Source organism: Cnephaeus nilssonii (genome assembly GCF_951640355.1).
Source record: "Cnephaeus nilssonii genome assembly, chromosome: 5".
Taxonomy (NCBI): Eukaryota; Metazoa; Chordata; class Mammalia; order Chiroptera; family Vespertilionidae; genus Cnephaeus; species Cnephaeus nilssonii.
Genome location: NC_137076.1, coordinates 20,017,084 through 20,044,210, shown reverse-complemented (window position 1 = coordinate 20,044,210; position 27,127 = coordinate 20,017,084). Strand labels below are relative to the sequence as shown.

At 51.6% G+C, this 27,127-nt stretch overlaps 2 protein-coding genes across 4 annotated transcripts in view; both read left to right on the top strand.

Annotated features, from left to right (window-relative positions):
* CYP4F22 (cytochrome P450 family 4 subfamily F member 22) overlaps positions 1 to 4,938 on the top strand; it is a 28,341-nt gene extending 23,403 nt beyond the window's left edge. For both annotated transcript variants that reach the window (XM_079770623.1, XM_079770624.1), the window contains exons 10-13: positions 2,077 to 2,210; positions 3,015 to 3,079; positions 3,670 to 3,752; positions 4,109 to 4,938. In XM_079770623.1, coding sequence (XP_079626749.1) covers positions 2,077 to 2,210; positions 3,015 to 3,079; positions 3,670 to 3,752; positions 4,109 to 4,292 — 466 coding nt within the window. In that variant the 3' untranslated portion in view covers positions 4,293 to 4,938. The remainder of the gene's footprint in view (positions 1 to 2,076; positions 2,211 to 3,014; positions 3,080 to 3,669; positions 3,753 to 4,108) is intronic.
* Positions 4,939 to 12,052: 7,114 nt separating this feature from the next.
* LOC307099276 (cytochrome P450 4F2-like) overlaps positions 12,053 to 27,127 on the top strand; it is a 49,202-nt gene continuing 34,127 nt past the window's right edge. Inside the window, exons 1-12 of one of the 2 annotated variants that reach the window (XM_079770620.1) lie at positions 12,053 to 12,120; positions 12,560 to 12,758; positions 17,472 to 17,616; positions 19,251 to 19,304; positions 19,397 to 19,524; positions 21,079 to 21,200; positions 21,916 to 22,186; positions 22,524 to 22,590; positions 22,781 to 22,910; positions 26,551 to 26,684; positions 26,767 to 26,831; positions 26,992 to 27,074. In XM_079770620.1, the coding sequence (XP_079626746.1) occupies positions 12,561 to 12,758; positions 17,472 to 17,616; positions 19,251 to 19,304; positions 19,397 to 19,524; positions 21,079 to 21,200; positions 21,916 to 22,186; positions 22,524 to 22,590; positions 22,781 to 22,910; positions 26,551 to 26,684; positions 26,767 to 26,831; positions 26,992 to 27,074 (1,397 nt within the window). In that variant the 5' untranslated portion in view covers positions 12,053 to 12,120; position 12,560. Of the gene's footprint in view, positions 12,121 to 12,144; positions 12,759 to 17,471; positions 17,617 to 19,250; positions 19,305 to 19,396; positions 19,525 to 21,078; positions 21,201 to 21,915; positions 22,187 to 22,523; positions 22,591 to 22,780; positions 22,911 to 26,550; positions 26,685 to 26,766; positions 26,832 to 26,991; positions 27,075 to 27,127 lie in introns of those variants that run through there. The other variant, XM_079770622.1, reaches the window with a different exon arrangement.

The window sequence follows — 27,127 nt, the reverse complement described above, 5'->3', positions numbered from 1 at the left end:
GTCTGTTCCACATAGCGCTTCATTCTCCTCGAACCAGCAGCTACTCTGGGCATGTCCATCTCAAGGTAGACTTCAGAAGCACAAAGAGGCACACAACTACAAAACATTTTTATTGGGGTGGCATTGATTATTAAAATGATATAGCTTTCAGGTGTACAATTCTATAATACATCACCTGTATATTTTATTGTGTGCTCACCACCCTAAGTCAAGTCTCGTTCCATGACTATTGAGAGCCAGACACTTAAAACCTCTGCTTGCATCTCAACATTCCATTACCTAAAGCCAGTCATATGGCCAGGCACAACACGAGTGGGCTGGGACATGTATTCCACCCACCGAGGTGGAAGGCACTGCAGAATCACAGGGCACAGGGCACGGGTGTGTAATCTGAGTACAAGGAAGAGTGAAGAATCAGGAACAATAATCCAATTGACTTCCTATGTGTGCTGTGTAGAGCTGCTTCTGGGTGATGCAAAGAAAACACAGCATTAAGTAGCATTGAACAGTGAGGAAGTAGTTCAATGGCAAACTTTCAGATTTGGAACTCAGGGAGAAACTCTCAGTTGGGTGCTATTGGATCTTTAACACCTTGCTAACTGCTTTTTTTTTAAATCCTCACCTGAGAATATGCTTAGAGAGAGAAAAGGAGGTAGGAAGGGAGGGAAGGAGGGAGGGAGGGAGGGAGGGAGGGAGGGAGGGAGGGAGAGAGAGAGAGAGAGAGAGAGAGAGAGAGAGAGAGAGAGAAGAACATCTATGTAAGGGAGAAACATTGATCAGTTGCCTTCATTACGCTTCCCGACTGGGGATCAAACCTGAAACCCAGGTATGTGCCCTGAACAGGAATTGAACAGGTAACCTTTCAGTGCATGGGACAACCCTCAACCAACTGAGCCACTCTGGCCAGGTGCTAACTGCCTTTTAAAAAAATATATGTTTTTTATTGATTTCAGAGAGAGGATGGAAGAGGGAGAGAGAGATAGAAACATCAATGGATCAAAGAATCATTGATCGTCTGCTTCCTGCACCGCCCCCTACTGGGAATGGAGCCCAAAACCAGGGCATGTGCCCCGACTGGGAGTTGAACCGTGGTCTCCTAGTTCATAGGGCAACCCTCGACCACTGAGCCACACTGGCCAGGCACTAACTGCCTTTTTAACAACGGGAGAAGATGCTCCAGGTCCTGAGGACTGGGCAGGAGATGGTGCCTAGCCAGAACTTAATAAGTCCCTTCTGGTTTCCCAGTGGTGCTTATGTTTATGACAGTTTTATGCCAGGCATGCCATTTGCCCTTTAAAGTAGCGACGTAAAGTTTCTTTGAAAGAGAACCTGTTGGTGTAAAGAAAACCACTAGATCATGAACCAAGAGTTATAATTAATCCAATGTTGGGCTCTGAATTCCAAAGGAAAAAATCTACACAAATAAAAGAGTAAGATGCAAATTGACTGTACCTTTGCAATGCCCACCAGCCAATCAGGAGTGAGTATGCAAATTAGCCCAACAAAGATGGTGGGTTGATTTGCATACGCAGGCGCCCAGCAGCCGGGGGGGCAGGGCAGCATGCTTGCGTCATCACCATGGCGATGACGCAGGTGTTCCACACTGCCCCACCTGCTCCGGGCCTCTGGGCAGCGTGGGAAGGCGGGAAGGCGGCTCTGGGCTGGAGTGAAAGGGCGGCTCCCACCGGAGCGAAGGTGGCGCCGGTAGCCCGGGGAAGGAAGGCCCATTTTTGTACAAATCTTCGTGCATCGGGCCTTTAGTTAAGTAAATAATAGTAAAGGAAGCGGATGTGTGGGTTTTTAATACTGAAGTTGACCCACACAAGCAGGTAAATTGCTGCTGCCTGGGCCCCCTGGGTTTTCCTGGCACCTCCTCCAGTGGCCCTGACTTCCGCACAATTCGTCAGTTAATGGGTTAATGCTGGGCTCCCAGAAGCCCGCTAACACTGCTCTGATTTGCTTAGAGTCAGCCACGGGGTTAATGGTGTGAGCAGGGCATAACTGCAAATGCTAGAAGTTGGGGCAAGTCTGAGATCCTGGCCTCGAGCACCCACACCCCCATTCCATGCTCCCCAGGGATGACCTGACTCTGCTGCCCTTCACCACTATGTGCATCAAAGAGAGCCTCCGCCAGTTCCCACCCGTGACCCTGGTCTCCCGCCGCTGCACCGAGGACATCAAGCTCCCGGATGGGCGCGTCATCCCCAAAGGTGCCCACTGTGTGCTCCCTGCTGCCTGGCCGCTCTGCTGCTCATGGGGCTCAGCTTGCTCACCCCAGTTCACCATCCCTGTAGATGGGTGGCTCTCTGTGTGGCTGTTGCTTCGGGGGTGATGTGGGAGACCCAGTGTGCAGGGGGAAGATAGAGGTGGGTGAGTACGGGTGGGAAGGAAGCAGTGGGTGTGGCAGGTGGGCCCTCTCTAGGTACAGGTAGGGCAGGGTTGGTTTCATTCAGTTGCCAGCTATCCCCTGGAGACCCAGCCCTGTCCTGGGTGATGCTGGGGATCTAGAGAGGCCTCATTTCCAGGACCAGGCGGGGGAATACAGCAGGGCACAGACATTCCCAGCCACGTGAGGTCAGGGATGGGCTAAAGGGAGGGTCAGGGGCTGGAGCAGGCCGAAAGAAGGATCGATGGCTGTATCTGGGAAGAATGCAGGGAGGGCTGCTTGGAAGAGGAAAGGTGGGAGGTGAGCCTTGGAGGTTGGAAGTGAAAGAGTGACGATAATGAAAGGCCTTCGATGCCCGATTAAGGCACTTGAACTTGATCCTCAGGGTAGCAGGTAGCCATGGGAGGGGTTTGAGCCTAGGAGAAGAAATGCCAGACGTGTGAGTGAGAAAGAGCCCTGTGTGGCCAGCAGAGAGGTGATGGAGACCTCTTAGGGAGGCATGCAGCAGCCTTTTTTCAGGGAAGGACGGGCAGGGAAGGTGGCAGATAGCTCATGGAACACCATGGCTCCAAGGAAAGCAGGTCTCCCTGGCTCCCCTCTGCCCCACTGACCTCACCCCTCCCGACAGGAATCATCTGCCTGGTCAGCATCTATGGAACCCACCACAACCCCACAGTGTGGCCTGACTCCAAGGTGAGCTCCTCCTCCCCCCAGGTTCCTCTTCGGAAGGGGCAGGCCTGGGGCAGTGGGGCCTCCCCTGCCCTGCTTCCCAGGGAACCAGAAATTAGGGCTGGATGCAGGACTTGAGCGCCCCCCCCCCCCAGCGATCCCCCACTCACTGTGAATTCATGAAGTCCAAAAATATTTATCGAGCTCCTACTGTGTGCCAGACCCTATGCTGGGTACTGAGGACGGAATTCACAGTGAAGTGTAAAGAAAAAAGAGCAAAAATAAGATGATTTGGGGTATTGGTAAATGTACACAGGAAATAAAAAATGGAGTGGGGGGGGGGGGCAGGGGAGTACTTTAGCTCACATGGTGAAGAGAGATCTGTGGAGGAAGAGATGTTTGAGCTGAGACCTGAAAAGTATGAAGAGCATGGACAAGTGTGTTTCGGGCAGAGTTAACAGCAAGTGCAAAGGCCCTGGGGTGGGAATGCCTGGCGTGCCTGAATAGCAAAAGGAGGCTTTGTCCAGCTGGGCTGCTCCCCAGAGGCTGAGGGAGGGGGCCCAGCTGCTACCGGTGGGCAAGTTCCCAGACTCACCCAGGCTGCTTCCGCTTAGGTGTACAATCCCTATCGCTTCGACCCGGACAAGCCACAGCAGCGCTCGCCCCTGGCCTTCGTGCCCTTCTCGGCAGGACCCAGGTAACCTCTATTTCCCCAAGTCCAAGCCAAGTGTAGGAGGGACACCAGGCCAGTGGAAAGTCAGGGATGTGCCTGTCTGGGACAGAGACCGCATCCCACCCAGGTGTGCTACCTGCCAACCTGGCATACTCTTCCTGTCCTCAATGCACCTCTAAGCCCCCACATCAGATCTGTGATAGCAACCCTCAGTATTAAGTGCAACTACTGTGTGCCAGGCCCTGAGTTCTGGGCTCATAGGCTCCCAAAGGCTCTACGATGCATTGTTCTGTTTTACAAATGAGGAAACTGAGGCTCGGAGGAGTGATCATTTACCCAGTTCCAGGGACCCCATGGGCTCACATCCATTCTTCCTCCAGGAACTGCATCGGACAGAGCTTCGCAATGGCCGAGATGCGCGTGGCCGTGGCGCTGACTCTGCTGCGCTTCCGCCTGAGCGTGGACCGAACGCGCAAAGTTCGGCGGAAGCCGGAGCTCATCTTGCGCACGGAGAATGGCATCTGGCTCAACGTAGAGCCCCTACCTCCGCGGACCTCAGCCTGAGCGCCGGTGCGCCCCTGCGGAGCCCGGGGCCTAAGCCCCGCCTAGAGGCCGAAGCCCCGCCCTCGAGGGGACAGACCACGCCCCTAAGTCCTGTGGACATAGGCCACGCCCCTCGAAGTCCAGGCTCCGCTCAGGGGGGATCAAGGTCCTCCACTGAGCAGCGGGTAGGTGCAGGCCACGCCCCTCAAGGCAAGGCCACGCCCCTTGAGTTCCAGGACCCACCCCTCGAGTGCTGCCCTCTGATTTGAGGACCAGGCTAGGCCACACCCCTTGGGCACAGACCCCGCCCCCAGCATCCTGCGGCTTCAGGTCTTCAGGCCTCTCCCACAGAGCCGTCTAAGACCAGACGTCTAAAGCATCCTGGATTCAAGCCCTGCCCCACGCGGATCCGACGGGCTTCTAAATGGAGGACTTGGGAGCTGGAGCCCGAGGTCAGAGCCTTGAACCTGGATATTGCCTTCCTGAGGCCCCTAGCTCAGATGGGCGAACTTCTCAGGCATCAGGCTGCCTCCTGTGGCCCTGCTGTTTGCTTTTCTTGTTTTGTAAACTCAACCCCTCCTTCCAAGCCCCTTCCTTCCTCCCTTACTCAAAGGCCCTTTGCTAAGGGTTTTGATTTTTGTAGAATAAAAACAAGGGATACAGATATCCACCATCATCCACCCTCCAGCCTGACCAGACCCTGACATCCAGAGCCCAGCGAGGAAACCTTGGACAGTTGGGACACAGCTGAGGGAAGCTGTGAGCTAGGAGGCTGGAAAATCATTTGTCCTTGGACATAAACTGAGACTTTTTGGGACAGTTTGTGTATTCATTTATTTCATCAACAGACTGCATTATTAATTAAGTGTCTGCTAGCACTGGGCCGGGAGCACAGCTGGCCTGATTCCTGCCCTCACGAGGACAGGGTTGACAAATGTTGAGCAAATAATTCTACATATAAATATTTACTTAAACTTGTGACAAGTGCTCCAAGGGGGAGACCTTGGTGCTAGGTGAGCATAACATTGGGTGGGGGTGGCTCAGGGAGAGCGTCTCTGATGCTGAAGTGGGAGTGGAATTTGGTGACAAGGGAGAGAAGAGCATTCCAGGCAGAGGAATAGCATCTGCAAATGTCTGGAGATGAGGGAGAGCATGGTGTGCTCGGGGAACTCACAAGGGGCCAGCGTGGCTGGACCTGGGGAGTGGGGTAGAAAGGAGGAAGGGTGGGTAGGGGCCAACCGTGTAGGAACGGTGGGCCATGTCACAGTTCAGCCCTTATGCTGAGGGCAGTAGGGAGCTACAGGGGGAGTGTGAGTAGGAACAGGACACATCGTGATCAAACCTGGGCTGGCAGGGAGGTGGCTTGAAAGGGAGTATAGGGGGCTGAAAATCCAGGGGAAAGGGGGGCTGTGGTCCAGGTGGGACAGGAAGGGTGGGTATATGCGGAGGAGAAGGTTAGGGTGATTCTCAAGTCTTTGGCTGGGGGAACCAGGTGATGGAATAGTCCCTGATATGGTGATATAGAAGGTAGGGCAAGGAAAGTGTCTACAATAGTCAAATGAATTCATCAAATTGAATATCTACTGTGACCAGTGTTTGAGCTCTCGTATAACTGACTTTCTAGAAAGGGGAGCAGATCACAAATGATTAAAAAGCAAATAAATAAGTAAATTTACACAGGGCCTTCAAGTCACTGATTTTATTGTGAGAAAAATAGGGAGCCATAGAGGGTTCTGGGCAGAGGAGGGGTAAGACTTGTCATACAGTCTTTGGCTGCTCTGTTGAATAGAGACGACAGCAGGCCAGGATAGAACCAGAAGATGAGGAGGGGGTGACTACATACGTCCAGGCGAGAGATGACTGCAGCTTCAACCACAGTGGGGGCTGTACAGGTGAAGAGGGGCAATTGGACTCTGATGAGGAATGATTGTTTTATGAAGGTAGTCCTGGCAGCTTTGCCAATGGAGGGATTGTGGGGTTCACGAGAAGGGCAGGTCCCCAGGTTTCCAGGTTTGAGCGCCTGGAAAGATTGGAGTGCCATCAGCTGAGATGGGGAATGCTGAATGAAGTAAGTTGTTTTTTGGGGGTGAGATTAGCATGTCGGTTTGGACCAGGAGCAGCTGGACCGTCAAGCTGGCACTTGAACAGATGGGTCTCAAATTTGGGAGAGAGTGCTGGGCTAGGATGGACATTTGGGAAACCTCAGAACTCAGATGGTGTTTAAAGCCCGAAGACTGTGAGATACTAGGGTGTGTGTGTGTGTGTGTGTGTGTGTGTGTGTGTGTTCACGAAGGAGGGGCTTAAGGATCAAGCCCGGGGGTGGGGGGTGTCTCCGAAGTTAATATAACAATAATGATATTTAAATTGACTGAGTACTTCTTGGGTGTCCTTCCCATTTAATATTCTCCTTTAATTCTCACAGGCACTGTTATCCTGAGATGGATATTGAGTTCCCCAGGGTGAAATGACTTACCTAAGGTCCAACAAAGATATCCTTGGGACCTCAGAGGGGGCCCTGAGTCCTTTCTACCCCATTCCTTGGGCCTCCTTATCCTGCTCAGGGTCCCTAGACTCTCTTTGCCTAGAAGGGGCATCAGCAGAGATGGCGCGGGGTGGGGGACCTGGAGATGAGTCAAAGCTGGGCTGTCGATCCTGGAGCGCCCCCTGGTGGTGTGTGCTGGGATCGTCGGCCGGAATGCCCTTTCCGAGGTAGACTGAGTGGAAAACAGGCAGTCCCAGGCCCTGCAGGAGCCACCCTCTGCCTCTCTCACATCCCCATCCCGAGGGAGGGTCTCCAAGCGCTCATTATTCCCCAAACATTGCACCAGCCTCCCTCAACCCACTCCCACCACCCACGCCTCGGAGCACCCCCGTCATGTGCCAGCAGAAATAACTTGACCTTGTGATGCGACTTATATGGGTTCAAACCCAGGCTCTGCTCCTTACCAGCGGAGGCCCTGGCACGTGACTGCCCCTCTGCACCTCGGTTCTCCTGTGGGTTTTATAGGTTCATCCTACTTGTCATGCACGTTGACTTTTCACTAAGGGTCTTGGTGGATGAATGAGGGAGGAGGGGAGGCATGAGGTCCGTGGGGCCTAGGACTCACCTCCACCTGGGTGTGAGTCTTTAGATAAACCTGGTGCCATCACATAAGGCTCATTCCTCTCCTGAGTGTGTCAGAGGCTCCCTCTGCTGGCTGGTTTGGAGACACAGGCTCTAAGGTGTGTGTGTGTGTGTGTGTGTGTGTGTGTGTGTGTGTGTGTAGGGATTGGGCGGGGGCGGGGGGGGGAGGTGTTGGGAAGAGAGGAGGGGAGAACCCCACTCATTGAATGACTATAACTGTCCATATCGGGCTGTCTAGAGCCCCTCCCTGCCCTGCAGCAAGCAGGACAGGACGTTCTGGAGAAATAATGTGCTGGGGAGCAGCCCTGACTAATGACAGTTGGGTGCATGTTCTCTGCTCTCTCCCAGAGGTCCTGAGGGGGACTGAGCCCCAGGTTCCAACAGTGGGAACTTCCTTTTTAAAGCACCTTTTCCCTGCTGCCCTCCCTTCCCTACCTCACGTCCCCCACTGCCTTACTGGCCTCTCCGGGGATCATCTCCCAAAGAAACAACTTGCAGTTGAATTTTTGCCGCAGAATAAAGGATTTGCACTTGAATTCTTGTGTCACAGTCTACTTTCGGGGAACCCAAACTAAGGGACGCACATAGACCTGTGCTTATGCCCAATCCCCAGTCCCCACAGGCTGTTATTATATTCTTTTTACTGAAGAGGAATGTGAGGATCAGAGAGGGCAAGTCATTTGCCAAAGTCACACAGCTGGAGAGTGGCAAAGCTGGGCTTTGATTCTGGGCCATCTGGCCCCAATCTCAGTGCTTGCACCCCTCTTGGAAGCCCCCCTCCTTGATAAGGGTTGAGGGAATGGGGGCCATTCACAACTAGTAATATCCATGTTGTTTGTACCAGAGGGACCTAAGATTCATTTATAGCTGGTTTCCATGTCTTCAATTTGTCATGAAATAAGAGAAATAATGGCAAACACATGCTTGGTGCTGACCATGAATCAAGGGAGGGTTGTTATAAGCATTTTATTTATTTATCTCCTCTCTCCAAATATTGTATGACCTTGATGTAAAAAAAAAAAAAAGTTGCAAGTGTAGCCCAGCTAGTGTGGCTCAGTGGTTGAGTGTCGACCTACACATGAACCAGGAGGTCACAGTTCGATTCCCGGTCAGAGCACATGCCTAAATTTCAGGCTCCATCCCCAATAGAGTGTGTGCAGGAGGCAGCTGATGGATGTCTCTCATTATTGATATTTCTTTCTCTCCTTCTCCCTTCCTCTCTCTGAAATCAATAAAAAACTTTTCTTTTTTTTTTTAAGTTGCAAGTGTAAAAATTTTAAAGGGAAATTCTTCCGTTTCTACTCTCCAGTCCCAACCCAGCAGTTTGGGTTGATTTTTTTCCCTTCAGTTTTTACAAATTGCATATATGAACATTTTCCAGTATCTATACAAACATTTAGGCACACATAACCACTTTTTTAAAAGGGAATTTTTTAATAAGAGTTTATTTGAGCCAAACTGACGACATATGCCAGGGAGCAAGATCACATAACCATTTTTTTGAGGACTCCAAACATGTTGGGAAATATCATCTGTTCCAGTTAGCTATTATTGCATAACGAACTGCCAAGACGTTTAGTCGCTTCGGTTGACAAACTTTACTTTGCTCACCAATTTACAATTTGGCAGGGCTCCAGCCGGAATGGCTTTCTCTACTCTATATGGCGTCAGTTGGAGCAGCTTGCCTGAAGCCAGAAGATGCTCCTCCAAAATAACTCGCTCACATGGCTGGCAATTTGGTGCTGGCTGTTGGCTGGGGTCCTCAGTTCCTGCTAACGCAGGGCCTCTCTGTGGGGCTGCTTGGGCTTCCCCGTAACATGGCAGCTGTGTACAGCAGGGTGTGTTGGAAGCCGCCCATTGTCCTCACTAGCAGAGAGGTGTGGACAAGGAACCCGGAGGGCTGGTTAACCTTGAAGGCTCTGAAAGGTCAGAGCCAACCACCCACTGTTTAGTTGAGACAATGGTAGCTAAAGCAACTTTCACCTTTTAGTTTTATGTAAATCCTTACTGATGGGCTATTATTGGAATTGTCTGCCTAAGGGCTATGGGTGTATCCCAAAACCTGAATAAAAGGGACCCCAAGGCCGGAGCAAAGCAAAATCCTTCCCCTTGAGTTGGGCTCCCGCCTGGCCCCCAATATTCCCAAATTTATACTTTCTTGTCTAGTCTCTCTCATTTGTGTGTGGCCTCCTCCAGATCCCGAACCCTGAACCATGCGGGATGTGGGGGGACACTCGCAAGGGTGTATTCCAAGGGGCCTGGAGGGAAGCTTCAAGTCTTCTCATAATCTAGACTCCAAGTCCCTGAAGTCAGTGAGGACAGCTCAGGTTCCAGGAGAGAGGAAGTAGATTGACCTCTGTATCAGCCAGGGTTCTCCAGAGAAACAGAACTACTAGCACAGATGTCTATTAATCATCTATGTACCTATCTATTCATTATGTACCCATCACCCATCTATTATCCATCGCTATCATCTGTTACTTATCTACCTCATCTATCAGTCATCTCTATATATAGCATGAAATGTGTCCTGTGAGCAAATATGGTGTCAGCTGCCAGTCGTCTTCAAGGCCATCACTGGCATGACACCACCGGCATCACATACTATTGGTTAAGCAACCCAGGCCGGTCCCGGTTCAAGGAGAAGGCAAATAAACTCCTTTTCCTGGGGACAATGGCAAAAAGTTTGCAGTCATCACCTTGGTGGGTCTGAGATGCTGCATTTCCAAGATGCTGCATGTGATATCCAGGCTGCTGGGCTGAGGACCGCATTCTGAGTTCTTAGAGTGCATGGCTGCTAAGTCCTATTCTTCCCTACATCCTATATAATAAAGAGGCAATATGCAAATTGACCATCACTCCAACACACAAGATGGCTGCCCCCATGTGGTAAAAATGGCCGCCACAAGATGGCCAGCAGGGGAGGGCAGTTGTGGGCGATCAGGCTAGCAAGAGAGGGCAGTTGTGGGTGATCAGGCCTGCAGGGGAGGGTAGTTGGGGGGGGGACCAGGGTGCAGGGGAGGGCAGTTGGGGGAGACCAGGCCTGCAAGGGAGGGCAGTTGGGGGCGATCAGGCCTGCAGGGGAGGGCAGTTGGGGGTAACCAGGCCTGCAGGGGAGGGCAGTTGTGGGTGACCAGGCCTGCAGGGGAGGGTAGTTGGGGGGAACCAGGCCTGCAGGGGAGGGCAGTTGGGGGGACCAGGCCTGCAAGGGAGGGCAGTTGGGGGGGACCAGGCCTGCAGGGGAGGATAGTTAGGGGTGACCAGGCCAGCAGGGAAGGGCAGTTAGGGGCAATCACGTTGGCAGGGGAGCAGTTAGGCATTGATCAGGCTGGCAGGCAGAAGCTATTAGGGGCAATCAGGCAGGCAGGCAGGCAGGCAAGCGGTTGTGAGCCAGCAGTCCTGGATTGTGAGAGAGGTCCCAGATTGGAGAGGGTGCAGGCTGGGCTGAGGGACAGGCCCCTCTGCCCTCCCGCCCCCCATGCACCAATTTCATGCACCAGGTCTCTAGTAGTTAATAAAACCGACTGTGTGCCAGGATTCACTTTCTCCTGAGCCATCAAGCCGAATGACTTTGCTGTGTGGCTGGTACAAGTTACCACACCTCTCAGGACCTTTGATTCTTCTTTTTCTCCTGCTGCTCCCCAGACCTGTCCGGCCAGCCCTGCTGCCTCTCATCCACCCTGGCCCTGCCCTTCACTCTTCTCCAGATGGGCCTGTCAGCAGGTGGCTCCTCCCAGCGGAGGAGGAGGAGAATCTAGGGCAGTGTGCCTCACCTGCTGCGGGCTCCAGGAACAGGCATCCGGAGCTGGATCATGTAGGACTGGAAGGAATGAGGTGGTGTGTGTGTGTTTGGATGTTTCCCCAACATCCTGTCAGTTGCAGGAGGAAAGTCTGTCCCAATCTGTTCACTCAGCTGCATCCTTCAAATTCACCCTCATTTTGGAGCCTGGCCATGGGGAAACTTCCTAGGGGCTGAGACCCCTTCACAGGCTGTGACCCCTCTCCGGCTCTCACCCCACGGGAAGGCTAAACCCCAAAGGGGCCAGCACAGCTTGCAGTCAGAGCCAGAGTGAGACAGTAGTCACTGAGGGTCTCCCAGTTCTGCCCTCTCCCGCCTGGACCCTCTTCTCATGGCCCCACAGACCTCCCCCACTTGCCTCCAGGTGCCCTCTTCCCAAAGGGCCCTTCTACCCTGAATCTGATGGGCGAGTCCCCAGCCAGGCGGTTTCTTTGTTCCTCTTCCCAGCAGGCAGGTGCCGGCTCAGGCCCTGGGCTGCTTGGAGGTAGGACTGTGTGCCCTGGAGGAGCCAGGGAGATGTTTAGGAGGAGACTCACCTGGCAACGAAACAATCAAGTTCAGGTTTTACCTGCTGAACCCTAGACTTGGAAGGGTAGAAGAGGAAGTAAACGTGGGGGGCTGAGAGTCACCTTTGTCTACAGTGTAGACTCTACACCCAAACCTGCCCCTCACCCCACTCACTGGAGGTGCTGAGTCCTGAGGTTCCAGCATTCACACCCTGTGACATTGAGCTGGCTTCTCTCTGGACCCAGCTGGCTCTGGCTTTAAGTTTTGGGTGACTGCCATCAGGGAGGAAACAGCTAGGCACACAGGCATTGGCTGACTCAGCCAAGCCCAGCCTCCCAGAGTTCAGAGGTCGGCCATGGACAAAGTCCTCCCAGGAGGAGGGTGAGGAGATCGAGTAGGACTAAGTGCTCCAGCAGAAGGTACTAGGCTGAGGCTGACGGGCCTGAGAGCCCTTGGCCTGGGGCGGGGAGGGGCGCTGGTCACTGCAATTGCGGCTCCTGGGCTCCTGGGAGCAAGCTGGTTTCCTTGTAACTGGAGCCGCCCCTGGCAACCTGCCACAGGCTAATTCTTGTTGGGCGTTTCTTCATTAGTCTTTCTCTTTCTCTTTCTCCCTTCCCCTTTTCTCTGTCTCCCTCCCCCCTGTCTCTCTCCTTCTCTGTCTCTATCTCTCCCTCTCCCCGACCTTCTCCCTCTGAATTTCCTTGGGTCTCCCTTCCCTCCTGAGCCCCCATGCCCTGTCATCTGCCCCTAACCCTTACACCCTGGGCCCTCTCCCTCTGTGAGCGGGTCTCTGCCTCTGAGCTCCCCATTTCCTCCCCGTCCTGGGCCTCAGGAGCTCACCCACTGCCTGCCCTGCAGGATGCTGCAGCTGAGCCTGTCCTGGCTGGGACTGGGGCCCCTGGCAGCCTCCCCGTGGCTGCTCCTGCTGCTGCTGGGAGCCTCCTGGCTCCTGGCCCGCTTCCTGGCCTGGACCTACACCATCTATGACAACTCTCTTCGCCTCCGCTGTTTCCCGCAGCCCCCAAAGCGGAACTGGTTTTGGGGTCACCTGGGCATGGTGAGTGTGGGCATTAGGACAAGTCTGGGGTATCAGGGTAGATGTATAACCTATGAGTTTGGGCTCTTGGTATAAGATATAAAAGAATTTAGACCAGGGACACTCGTAAAAGCAAAGGCAGATTTATTGGGGGAGGAAGAGAACACAGAGATAAGGTCCCAGGTTCTGCACCCCAAATGTGGGGCTTAGGGGCTTTAGGGCTTGAGGACACACAGAAATTTCTGGGTCAACCAAGCAGGGAGTAGGTTAGCAGGCTTTTCCTTTTCTGAAACACTGATATCCAGGTATATGTCAGTGAAGCGAAGCATTCTGGGATTGTGCAGCACTTATTATGGGATGTAGGAAGGGACTTTCCAACCAGGGATTGAGTTTGTCCCTATGGTTGGTAGCTTGGCTTTAGATCTGAAAAACAAACTTAAAAGAAGTCAGGATAGTTCCCGGACCATTTTTTATAATTACCTAGTGATAACTGCCGAGATTCTGGTAGGGCTTGACTCGATGGAGCAATTTTTTTTTTTGAAACTGGAAGTCGAATATATTTATTGATTTTTTAGAGAGGAAGAGAGAGGGATAGAGAGTTAGAAACATCGATGAGAGAGAAACATCGATCAGCTGCCTCCTGCACACCCCCTACTGGGGACGTGCCCGCAACCAAAGCACATGCCCTTGACCGGAATCGAACCTGGGACCCTTGAGTCCGCAGGCCGACGCTCTATCCACTGAGCCAAACCGGTTTCGGCTCGATGGAGCAATTTTGGGGAACGTTTTATTCTACCGTTTCAGATGGACTCCCCGAAGGGTTGGGAATGGGGCTCAGAGGTTGGGCTGGGGTCTAGGACAGCAGAGAAGTGAGGGAGCCCTCTTTCCTCATTCCCCACCAGGCTCATTCCTCTCCTCGGTGCACTCCATGTCCCCAAAGCTTTCCCTTTCTTACCCTTCCTCACCCCACGCCCCCTTCTGCTTGTCTGTCCCCATCAGTGCTCCTCTGAGGGGCTCTCAGGGTGGACTGCACAGAGCCAGGCCTCCTGGTGTCCCACAGTCTCCACTGCTGGCCCTGGGACCTCCTCAAGGTCCCGCTCGCTGCCTGGCTCATCTCTGTTGGCCTCAGGCCAGTGTCTGCTCCTCTCTTGACCTCTGCTTCCCCAAAGGAATTAACTATGACCTCTGCCATCTCCTCCCTTTCCCCTCTCCCCCCTCCCCCCAGGGCACAGCTGGGCATGAGAAGAGGTGTGGGCAGTCTCTCCTCCTCCCTTTCCTCAGGCACTTGGCTTACCTTGGCTCCCATTCCCCAGGTTTATCAATGGGCCCCATTGCCCAACTTAGATCAAAGTTGACCACGTCACCTTCAGATGGAATCCCTCTGGCCTTTGCCCTTATGGCCAGCTTCCTGGGATGGGGCTCCTGGCCCCCTTCCCCATTCCTAGCCTTTTCCCCAGAGGCCCTTTGTCCAGGCTGCATCCACCCCCTATTGCCACAATCACACTTTGGACTCTGTCATCACCGGTAAAGGCACTACCTCCAAAGCCACTGATCTGAGTGTTGCATCCTCTGACCAGAACCCCCTCTTCCTTCCAGCTTCTTTCTTCTTCTCCATCTTTGAGGCCACCAGGATGTCCCTTCCACGTCCCAGCCCAACACTTCCTTCAGACCCCACTTCCTTGGGTACGTTTAGCTTTGGTTCCATCCTTTGCACATGGGCTGCAGTCTCTTGCCAATTGAAGGTCCCATCCTGACTCTTTGGACAACCTCTGCCTGCTTGAGCTCATTCCCACATCCTCCAATCTTTCTCCACCATGATGCTAGAGGAGGCCATGAAACTGGACAAAAGGGTGTCCACTAAGCTCCCACTCACCTCCAGTGCACAGAACCTCCCGTCTGCGTGCTCTTCTGTCTCCTCCTGGACAAAGACTTGTCTTGCTTCCTTTCCTCCATTTCCCCACTCGATCCTCACCTGCTCTAGTCTGGTCCACGCTTACCAGGCTCCTCTGAGATGAATGTGAACTCCAGGCCCCCAAATCCCGTCTCATTCACCTCCAAGCAACTCTGACCTCGCTGACTGCTCTGTCATCTTGCAAACTCCCCTTTCTCTTGGTTCTAGGACAAGTCCCTGCCCTAGTCCTCACCTCCACACGACTCCTCTATCTCCAGTCCCGGCTCCTCCTTCATCCTACCTTTCCATGTGGGGATTCACCCAGAGTCCTAATCCCTCCTCTCTCTCCCAAGGCCACCTCCTTCCCAAGGGCTTCACATCTCGAGTAGACCATCAGTTCCCTGCATAAGTGAGTTCCAAGTTCACATTTCTCTTGAGTCAGAGGCTCTATGCCCAGCCCCTTCCTCCCCTCCTCATATGGTGGGGATGTCTCATAAAGACCTCATGTCACCACGTTGGAATCTGAAATCACGGCTCCATCCCCAATCCTAATCCCCACCCGAAGGTGTAGTTCATCGTTCAGTTATCCACATCCCATACTTTAGGGTCGCCTGGCCCCTCTCTCCTCTCACCTACACACCTGGTCCTTCATCACACCTGGCTGTGGTGCCTCCACAGTCTTTCCTCAGTCTGTCCCCTCTCTGAATCCTCCTGCCACCCCTGGCTCCTTCCACCATCATCCTTCTCTGGAAGCCTCACCCTGCTCCCTCTCTGATCTCCTCATTTGGCTTTTGTTTACTATCATCCTCTCTCTCTTTAACCTTGAAGAGACTTTTCAGAAATTGAGTTTAGATCATGCCTCTTCTTGGCTAAAAACTGATGACTTCCTATCACTCTGAAGATAAAGAATAAATGTTGCCTGCCCTCGCCAGCCCCACCCACACTCCGCGGACACTCAGAGCTCCTGCTTTAGCTCCTCAATGAGCCTAGCCATTCCTACCCCAGGGCCTTTGCTCCTGCTGCTCTTTTGACTGGAAGCACTTCTTTTCTTGTGGTTGCTTGGTTGATTCCTCCCATTTTCAGCTCAAATGTAACTTCCTTCTAGAAACCGTCCTTGACCCCCAGACCTTGACTTCTGACTTGGCCTTGCTCACACGTAAACAGTTAATGGTCCAATTATTTGTTTCTTATTCATCTCCCCCATTAGATAGTGTCACTGGGGGTAGACATAAGATCTGTAGTGCCCATGCCAGGAACTGATATACAGTGGGCACTCGATAAATATTTGATGATGTCCTGGTGGAGGCCATGTTCTAGGCCTGGATGAACTTGCAGTCACCTTTGGTTATCCAAGGCTGAAGGGATGTGCGACCAACTCCTCTCCTCCCCCACTTCCCCCCAGCTTATCACAGAACAGGATGTCCTAAGCTCATCTCAGAACAGAAGGTCCCAAGCTCCTCATGACGGTTGGGTGAGATTCTGGGTCTTAGAATGATCTTAGGGAGCCCTGGAGGCAGTGGGAATGTTATAAAGTTTCCGCAGTTCTGACTCCCCCTCCAAGGGCTTGGATGGGGAGGATGGCCTTGGGCACTCTTCCCTCGTCCAGTCCCTCAGCTGGTGAGTGGAGTCACGCTTCCTCTCTGGAGCGATCTTATCCAGTGCCTCATCAAGTCCTTGGAGAGCAGGGAACAGGTCCACAGTGAAAACAGCTTATGTCACCTGCCTGGAGCCCCGGGGACTTGGTCAGCTCTGATGGGGCATTCCATTCGGAGGGACTGGAGTGGTCACCTCACCAGGAGGTGATCCACCCTCCAATTCCCCATCTGTTTCTCCTCATCTCCATATCCTGCATGTCCCCCCCACCCCCGCCAGTGCCCTCAGAATCAATCCCCTGCCTCTACCCACTCTTGATGCCCTGCTTGATCTGCTCTCTGTTCCACCTTTAAAATATATATATATATATATATATATATATATATATATATATATATATTATTGATTTTTTTACAGAGAGGAAGGGAGAGGAATAGAGAGTTAGAAACATCGATGAGAGAGAAACATCCATCAGTTGCCTCCTGCACACCCCACACTGGGGATGTGTCCGCAACCAAGGTACATACCCTTGAGTGGAATCAAACCTGGGACCCTTCAGTCCACAGGCCAATGCACTATCCACTGAGCCAAACTAGTTAGGGCTGTTTCACCTTTTCTTTGCTTCTCATCCATTTCACTCTAGCTGCACGGAACTCCTTCTTGCTGCTCAGAGCCAGGTGCTGTCTCTCTCACCTCCAGGCTTTTGAGTGGGCTATTCCTTTCTATCTATCTATCTATCTATCTATCTATCTATCTATCTATCTATCTATCTATTATCTATCTATCTATCATCTATCTATCTATCTGTCTATCTATCTATCTATCTATCTATCTATCTATCTATTATCTATCTATCTATCTATCTATCTATTATCTATCTATCTATCTATCTATCTATCTATCTATCTATCTATTATCTATCTATCTATCATCTATCTATCTATCTATCTATCTATCTATCATCTATCTTCTATTTATCTCATATATATATCTACTTATTTATCTCCTAAAGAAACAGAGAGATAAAGAGAATGAGGGAACAGGGAGAGGCATGTAGATAGACAAGCACACAAAAAGACCTGAGACCAACAAAGAGAAGCTGACTTAGTGAGGTGGAGACAGGTGCAGACCAATAATCCAGGCAGAAGGAGTTAAGGAGTGAGTAGGGTATGGTGAGTAGGGGGTACAGTGGGCAGTTGTTGCATCTGAGGCCCCCTGTCAGGCCTTGCCTCATCCCCATCCATTCCCAGGCGAAGAGCAATGAGGAGGGCTTGCGGCTGATTGAGGAACTGGGCCACTACTTCCGTGACGTCCACCTCTGGTGGATGGGGCCTTTCTACCCCATCCTGCGGCTCGTTCACCCTAAGTTTGTGGCCCCCCTGCTCCAGGCCCCAGGTATCTCTCCCAGGAGACCCCAATCCTAGCCTCTCCCTTGCCTCTGTTCCCAGCCCTTCCCACCCCTGGACAGGCCAGGTTGAGCAGGAGAATGGGCAATGTTGACAGAGTCCATGACTGTGACACTAACCAGTTGGGTGACTCTGGGAAGGTCCCTGACTCTCACTAGTTGACAGTCTCAGTTTTGAGTGGCAGAAACTCAACATTGTAGGTCTGAGTAGAGAAAGGGGAGCTATTGACTGGAAAGCTCAGCGAGAGTTATCTTCAGGTATGGCTGGATCCAGGTCTTCAAACAATGCCATTGGAAATCTGTCTTCATCTCATAGTTCTGTGTTCTTCTGTGCCGGAGCTCAACTGCCCTGGAAAAGTGAGCTTATTCCCAGGAAAGATTGCAGGATTCTTTAAATTGGCTTGGTTTGGGTACCAGGGATCAATCCCTCATCTAATCACTGTGACTTGATTGCTAAGGCTCAGAGTCATATGCTTAGCTCTGGAGTAGAGGATGGGTTGGCATGGCCACCCTCCTAATTACTTGGATTGAGAGTGGAAGAGGAATGGGGTCCTGGTTCCAGGAGAAGGGGATGGACACTGGACAGGCAGGTACCAGATGTCCATCCACCAGCAACCTTGATAGGTGGGCATTTCCTGGGAGGAATCAGGCTCAGAGAGGCATTAGTGACTTCTCAAGACCACAGAGCATGCTGAAGCTTTCCTCTGAGCCCTGTATGTTTTCAGCTGCCCTAGCTGCCTCTGATGGGAGGAACCCTAAGCTAGAAGGTGATTTGGGACGGGAAGATCAATGGCCAGACTATTGTGGGGGAAGATCCACCAGACCCCAGGTTGGTGACCTGTGTCTGGTTGGCACTGGGGGGCTGGTCTAGAGGGAGTAGTGGCAGTTCTTCATGGTGAGTGGAGCTCAGTATCTGGGAGGGGCAGCGTCCTCTAGTCCCTTTAAGACAGAGGATCCCCTGACTTAAGCACTTAATGCTGCATATAAGGTAGAGGAGAATACTGAGAAAGTCTGGGTCATACCTGAGTCATGTCTGAGACATTAATGGGACCACATTTAAGTCCTAACTGGGGCTTAATGTGGTCCCATTAATGTCTGTTTGTGGGACATACTGAGGTCATGTCAGATTGTCTTTGGATCTGTGTCAAAGCATGCTGTATTATGTCAGGGCATGCCATCCATGTTGGAGTCATGTCAGGATATGTTAAAACATGTTTGAGCCATGTCAGATGTCCTGAGGTGTCAGAGAGTGCTGGGGCAGACAGGGTGTCCTAGGTCCGTGTAAAGGCATTTTGTAGAGTGCTGGACTGTGCTCAGGTGTGTAGAACATGTTGGATCATGTAGGATCCATGTTAAGGTGTGTTGAAGCATATTGTGCCATGTTGGGGTGAGTCTAAGCATGTAGGACTATGTCTTTGGGCTCTGCCTTTGCTCTGCTCTGTGTTGCAGCCTGGTCTGGTCCTCCCGTAGCTCCCCACTCCTCACCATTTCCTCTGCCCTTGTCCCATTTCTGCCATGATGGGTTTGGAGGGGGAATGCAGACCCCTGGTTCTTAGCCTCCTCCCTTTACTCAAAGTCCCTCTGCCTCCCCCCCATTGCTCCTGATGGTCCTCATTCATGTCAGCTGCCGTTGCCCCCAAGGACATGGTCTTCTATAGCTTCATGAAGCCCTGGCTGGGTGAGTAACTGAGGGTGGAGCAGGTTGGGGACACCCTTGGGGGACCAGGAGAAGGTCCTACCTTGCCCACTCCGTGTGGCTGCCTCTGCTAGGGGATGGGCTTCTGCTGAGTGCTGGTGACAAGTGGAGCCACCACCGCCGCCTGCTGACCCCCGCCTTCCACTTTGAAATCTTGAAGCCCTACATGAAGATCTTCAACAAGAGCGCAGACATCATGCACGTGAGTTCCTTAACCCCAGGGACCCAGCTGGAGCCTTGGAAAAGGAGGAGTGGCCTCAGGCTTATATGGTCTGGAGTCCCTGCTGTATTGGATGGCTAGGGGGCCATTGCATTTCCTCTCTAAGCCTCAGTTTCCTCATTTGTACACTCGAGATAACGACCCCTTTTTAATGGTGGTCAAAATGATGTCATGGAATCATGTTCCTGGCACTAGTGCTCAGAAAGGCTTTAGTATCCAGTCTGCTCACCGAAGCCCTCTAAATTCAAGATGGTAATGATAAAGATTGAATAGTAGCTTTTTTTTTTGGCTTTTTTTTTTTTTTTTTTTGCATAACATACCACCTTAAAACTCATGGATTTGAAAAAAAAAATTTGTTATTGCTCATGAGATGATGGGTCAGTTGAGTAGTTCTTGTCTGAGCTGGAATCACACAGTGTCTGTGGTCATGGCTGGGTTCAGTAGACAGTTCTGCTGATCCAGGCTCAGCTCTGTCACATGTTTGGGGCTTAACTTGCTGTTGGCTGGTCTAGGATGGCATTTGCCTTTCATTTTCTAGTAGGCTAGCTCACTAGAGACTGCATTCCAAGAGAACAAGCAGAAACATGTAGTACTTCTTGAAGCCTAGTTTCAGCATCAGCACACCATCATTTCCATCTTCTTCTGTTGGCTGAAGCAAGTCCCACATCCAGCTCAGATTCAAGAGGTTCTCCCTCCTAATGGAAGAACTGCAGTGTCTCATTGCAAAGGATGAAGATATAGGGAGGAACAAAGAAAGGGAAACTTTTTTTGCAGTCACCTACCACTATGATAATGATGAAGATGATATTGATAGCTAACAGCTATTTCACACTTACTGAATACCAAAAATGATGAGCCAATTCCATTGCATATGTTGTATAATTTAATTTTAACAACCATACGAGGTAGAGATGATTATTATGACCACTTTACAGATGATGAAACAGAAGGTCAGAGAGATTATGGAGTTGCCCAAATTCACAAAGCTAGTAAGTGAGCTATGAGTGGTGGATCAAGAATTTTAAGCTAGCCCGACCAAGCTCAGTGGTTGAGTGTCGACCTATGAACCAGGAGGTCCCAGTTTGATTCCTGATCAGGGCACATGCCTGGGTTGTGGGCTTGATCCCCAGTGTTGGGTGTGCAGGAGGCAGCTGATCAATGATTCTCTCATCATTGATGTTTCTATCTCCCTCTCCCTTCCTCTCTGAAATCAATAATATATATATATATATATATATATATATATATATATATATATATATATATATATAATTTTAAGCTGGTTTGTCTGACACAAAAACAGGTTGTCTTAAATTTACTGAAGATTTGACAGGTAGAGCCTAGACAAAGACAATGATCTTGAACCCAAGTATCCTGACTCCCAGCCATGGAGTCACTCTTACTCAAGCCTGGTCCTCCCTGGGGATGGGTGCCTGGGGCAGAGGACCAAGAAGCAGGATCTTGGGGCTCCATCCAGGTGGCTGGGTTGGGGAAGGGCTCAGGGAAGCCTCAGCTCTATGTCCTTTCTCTGTCCAGGCCAAGTGGAAGCGCCTGGCCTCAGAGGGCAGCACCCGTCTGGACATGTTTGAGCACATCAGCCTCATGACCCTGGACAGTCTGCAGAAATGTGTCTTCAGTTTTGACAGCAATTGCCAGGAGTGAGTCTCTTCCCAGAGCCTGGGAGCATGAGCCACGGGCCCAAGGGAGTAGTAGATGGAGTGGGTACTGACCAGGGCAATCATAAGGGCCTTCCTGGAGGAGGTGGGTCAGGGCTGGACATTGAAGGACAAGGGGAAGGGGAATGAGAAAGCGTGATCCCTTCAGGTAGATAGAACCATTTGATAAAGGCCAGGAGTCTGGAATGAGCAGAGTGTGTGAAACAGTGAGGAGACATCTTGGAAATGAGGTTGGAGCGCGTGGCAGGGGCTGGATCTTAATGACATTCAAAAGCTAGGCAAATAGGTATGAGCTTTATATATCCTGAGATATCCAGGGATCCATGGGAGGTGTTTGAACAGATGAGAGTTGTGGTCAAAGCTGAGCTTAGACATCTGACTCTAGAGATTGTTGACTGTTCTGTAGACACAGGATGCAAGGAGACCATGGACAGGAGAATGGAGCTTGGTGGAGAAAATGGGGCATATCTGAGGGAAACCGGAATGGGCAGGGCCAGATGTTGCATCGGAAGAGAGGAGATGAGCATGATTCCTAAGCTTTGCCTTGGGGTCTAGGACATGAGGCAGCTCATAGAGATAGAAGCATGTTGGGAGGGCATCCTTTTCTGGAGTGAACGTGGTCTTGGGGTCTGGCTGGGAGGGCCTCCCGGGGTTTCATGTGTGCTAAGGAGCTGCTTTTTCTGGCCTGGTCCTGCAGGAATCCCAGCGAATATATTGCTGCCATCTTGGAGCTCAGCGCCCTTGTGACAAAGCGGGCCCAGCAGATATTCTTGCACCTGGATTTCCTGTACTACCTCACTCCCGACGGGTGGCGCTTCCGCAGGGCTTGCGAACTGGTACACAAGTTCACGGACGCCGTCATCCGGGAGCGGCGGCGCATCCTCATGAGTCAGGGTTCTCACGCCTTTCTCAAAGCCAAGGCCAAGGCCAAGACTTTGGACTTCATTGATGTGCTCCTGCTGGCCAAGGTGGGCTTCTCTGGGATCCGAATTCAAGAGGTGGAACGGACATTGATTTCAAATGTCCGATGGAAGAACTCAGACTTGAAGCAGAGGGCACGGCGGAGCCACGGAGGGTGCTTGAGGAAGGGAGGAAGGGGTTAGAGATAAGCTGTAAACGTGACGGCAGAAGGCTGTCTGGAAGGAGTACACAGGAGGCCGGAGGCCAGAGAGAAAACGTGTGGGGTGTGCTGTGGAGAGGAAGAGGGAAGGATCCTGCGTGGATGATGGACCTTCAGGGGCTATTTCAGGTTAGACACACATCCGCAGAGCCCGTGTGACTTGAGGCATGTTGCCCTTTCTCAAGGATGAAAATGGGAAGGGGCTGTCAGATGAGGACATCCGAGCTGAGGCTGATACCTTCATGTTTGAAGGTAAGGGTCCTAGTGTGGGATTCCAGCAGGGGAGGGGTCTCTCCATCCCAGGGACGTGGCAGGTGGGCCCTGGTTCACCCCACCCTGCCCCATCCTCCCCACCCTCCCCGAGGGCCTTAATATGAGGGCACGGCCCACCCTCTGGTGCTGCAGTAGCCCAGAGACCCAAGCCCGTCTGACTGCCTCCCAGGCCATGACACCACAGCCAGCGGCCTCTCCTGGGTCCTGTACAACCTCGCAAGGCACCCAGAATACCAGGAGCGCTGCCGGCAGGAGGTGCAACAACTCCTGGGCGACCGTGAGCCTCAAGAGATTGAATGGTGAGTGCGGGTCCTCCTGGCCTCTTCCTGAGCCCCTCTCAGAGGCTCTGGCCCCAAAGCGGGGAAGAGGGAAGACCTTTTTGTTGATTCTGTCACTGTGTCCTCCCATTTAGTGGGAATGGAAGCAGAGTCCAGAGGCAGGGTCTGGTACCCAGCTTGGATAGCAGGGAAAAAGAAAGGACAGAAAGATCTGAGTGTCCACATTTATTGCCCCACTAACTTGCTATGTGACTTTAATAAAATCAGTTTCCTTTTCTCAATGCTACTTTTCGCCTCTGTAATGTGTGTGTGTGTGTGTGTGTGTGTGTGTGTGTGTGTGTGTGTGTGTGTGAGAGAGAGAGAGAGAGAGAGAGAGAGAGAGAGAGAGAGAGAGAGAATGTCTCCCCCACAGGGCTGCTTGGAGAATTGCAACAGTGTGTAAAACAGATGCTACCCAGCAGGTGTTCAGTAAATGAACTTCCCCTCCCTTCCCTTGCATTTCTGCCTGAAGTTGCAAGACCTCAACTCCCCTTAATTTTTGCTCTTTTCTTGAATCCCCCACCTAATCGTCTATTCCAGGGATTCCCAAGAAATCTTTAGGGGCAAAAATCACCCATGTTTTCATTCAGGAAACACGTCCACACCGCCTGTCCTTTCCCAACTCAGTGTCTAGTCCCACCTGAGTCCTACCTGGGCACGGCTGGGGCTGGGAGAAAAGCAGGTGAAACTGGGTTGTGCAACAACAAATACGAATTCACCACATCGAGTGAACAGTGGTCCCGGCCAGGGGGACAGCTTGTGCAAAGGCCAGGGCAGAAGCATGCAGGAGTGAGCCTGGCATATTGGTTTGGGGAGTGGGGGGACGGGTAGAGGTGGCTGGATCCTTGTGACATAGAGGGACTCCTGATGAGGCTGAACTGGTAATGGGAGCCCCCCTTGGAGTGCTTTGGAAACTATGTTAAGGGTGTCCAATGGGGTGTTACTTCAATTCTTTGGGAAGTCAATGTTGGATAAAAGGTAAAAGTGGGCAGGGATGCTGCCATTAGAGTCTCATTGGTCAGGCAGCAGTAGCTACCTGCTCAGTCATTGGCCAGGGGCTGCCCAGGTAAGTGTGGCCTTGGTGTGAATGCTGCAGCAGGGCCCAGAGACCCTACAGCTTGAGGCTGTCGGCTAGCTGTTCTCGAAGCTGTAAAGCAGACTCTTTCTTGAAGGGCGAGCCATGACTAACATAGGGCAATGGGGAGCCATGGGAGATGTTTGAGCAGTGGAGAGACAGGTCAGATGTGGGCCTTAGAAATATCTCTCTGCAACTACAGGGGCAAACTGGAGGGGACGAGCCGGGCCCTGGGGGTCCGGGGTCAGATTCTAGGCCAAGGGCTGAAGGATGGAAAGGAGCTATTAGACGGGACAAACATTTTTGAGGCAGTATCCTCAACCTCAAGGCTTTGCTCAGCACAGCAGTCCTGTGAGGTGGAGAAATGTTTTTCTCCCAACTTCAAAAGATTATGTACTTGGTGAAACTCAAATAGTACAAAATGGTTTACAGTGAATATAAGCCTACATCTTTTTTTTTCCTCCCAGCTTTATGGAGATATAATGGACATATAACACTGTGTACTAGTAAGTTCAAGGTGTACAATGTGATGATTTATGTGTATACTAGAGGCCCAGTGCACGAATTCGTGCACCAGTGGGGTCCCTTGGCCTGGCCTGCGGGATCGGGCCGAAACCGGCTCTCCGACATCTCCTGAGGGATCCTGGATTGTGAGAGGGTGCAGGCCAGGCCAAGGGACCCCACTGCTGCATGATCGGGGCCGGGGAGGGATGCGGGAGGTTGGCCAGCCAGGGAGAGACTGTGGGAGGTTGGCCAGCTGGGAGGGACTGAGGAAGGTCTCCAGGGTGTGTCCGGCCTGTCTCGCTCAGTCCTGATTGGCTGGACCCCAGCAGCAAGCTAGGGTGGAGCGTCTGCCCCCTGGTGGTCAGTGCACGTCATAACGAGCGGTTGAGTGGCCTTAGCATATCATTAGCACATTACTCTTTGATTGGTTGAACGGCCAGCCGGTTGACCCTGGATTGTCACTTAGCATATTAGGCTTTTATTATATAGGATTGCACAATGAGTACAATAAGGTTAGTTAACATGCTCATCACCTTGTATAGGGAGTAGATGAGGATTTGGTTCATTTCATTTCCACATCATTGGTTGTCTGAGCACCTTCTATCAAACATCCATCTATTGCCCAGGGAATTGTGAGGCCTCCTTTACCAGGTGCTAAAATTTCACTTATTGATTTGTGAGCTCTCTATTCTGTCCCATGGGCATTTCCTGTTCTTGCAACAATACCACACTGGTGTTTTGTTTTGTTTTTTATTACTGCGTTTTTGTGATGGATTTTAATATCTGGTAGATTGAGTTCTCTTTCTTGGATCTTTTATTTTTAAATTCACCTAGCTCTTAATGAACTTTAATTCTTTCAAATTGAATAACAACCAAGTTCCCCCCCAAAAAACCACAAGTAGATTTTTATCAGATTGCATGAAATATATTGATTCACTTGGATGGAATTGACACTTTCATAGTAGGTCATCCAACCTTAGAGTATGGAGTGGATCTTAGTTATTCAAATAACCTTAAAGTCCATCATAGAGAGATGTGTTTTGCTCTAAGGTAATGATATAATTTAAAAAGTTTCTTATGCAAATGTACTAATGCTTTTAAGAATACCATGTGAATGTTGTATTTTGCTCAAAAATGGTTCTAAAAATACTAGCCTACATTGTCTTTATTATTCTTATTCTTTTTTTTTTGGAAAAAATATATTTCTTTATTGATTTCAGAGAGGAAGGCAGAAGGAGAGAGACAGAAACATCAATGATGAGAGAGAATTATTGATCGGCTGCCTCCTGCACACTCCCCACTGGGGATTGAGCCCACAACCCAGGCATGTGCCCTTGGCTGGAATCGAACCTGGGACCCTTCAGTCCGCAGGCTGAGGATCTATCCACTGAACCAAGCTGGCTAGGGCTATTCTTTTTTTTTTTTTTTAAATAAATTTTTTAATTGATTTCTCAGAGGAAGGGAGAGGGAGGGAGAGACAGAAACATCAATGATGAGAGAGAATTATTGATCAGCTGCCTCCTGCACACTCCCCACTGGGGATTGAGCCCACAACCCAGGCATGTGCCCTTGGCTGGAATCGAACCTGGGACCCTTCAGTCCGCAGGCTGAGGATCTATCCACTGAACCAAGCTGGCTAGGGCTATTCTTTTTTTTAAAAAAATAAATTTTCTAATTGATTTCTCAGAGAGAGGAAGGGAGAGGGAGAGAGAGAGAAACATCAATGATTAGAGAATCATTGATCAGCTGCCTCCTGCACACCCCACACTGGGGATGGAGCCCGCAACCCAGACATGTGCCCTGACCGGGAATCCAACCGTGACCTTCTGGTTCATAGGTCAACACTCAACCACTGAGCCACGCCGGCCGGGCCAGCCCACATTTTCCTTAGCAACTTTTGTGATTTCGACTTTCTGATGCTTATGTTTGTGGTTCACCTGGAATTTATTTTGGTCTAGGAGTGAGGTGGAGAGGGATCTCCGGGGGCAGGAGGGCTGGGGTGTCTGGTTTTGCTGTGAGTGGATAACTGTGTGGGTTCCTTAGGGACGACCTGGCCCAGCTGCCCTTCCTGACCATGTGCATCAAGGAGAGCCTGCGCTTGCACCCCCCGGTCACCGTCATCTCCCGCTGCTGCACCCAGGACGTCTTGCTTCCTGATGGCCGGGTCATCCCCAAAGGTGCTGGCGGTGACAGGGGGAGGAGGGTGGAGGACCCACCAGCGAGGGCCTGGTTCTGACTGCCCCCTCCTCCCCCGCATAGGAAACATCTGTGTCATCAGCATCTTCGGGGTTCATCACAACCCGTCAGTCTGGCCGAACCCTGAGGTGCTGCCCCTCCCCCTTCCATCCTGGGACCTGGTGATGGGGAGGGATCCGGACCCGGGACATCGGACATGCCCCATCCGTTGTATCCACGTGCCTTTTCTGGGGATGTCCGGGTGTCCCGAGAAACCCCATCCAGCAGCCTGCCCCTCTTCGCCCCCAGGTGTACAACCCCTTCCGCTTCGACCCAGAAACACCCCAGAAGAGGTCACCTCTGGCATTTATTCCCTTCTCAGTGGGGCCCAGGTGAGGCCAGCGGGTGTCCGGGGAGGGGGAAGGGAGGGGGGGGAGGGTGGCCT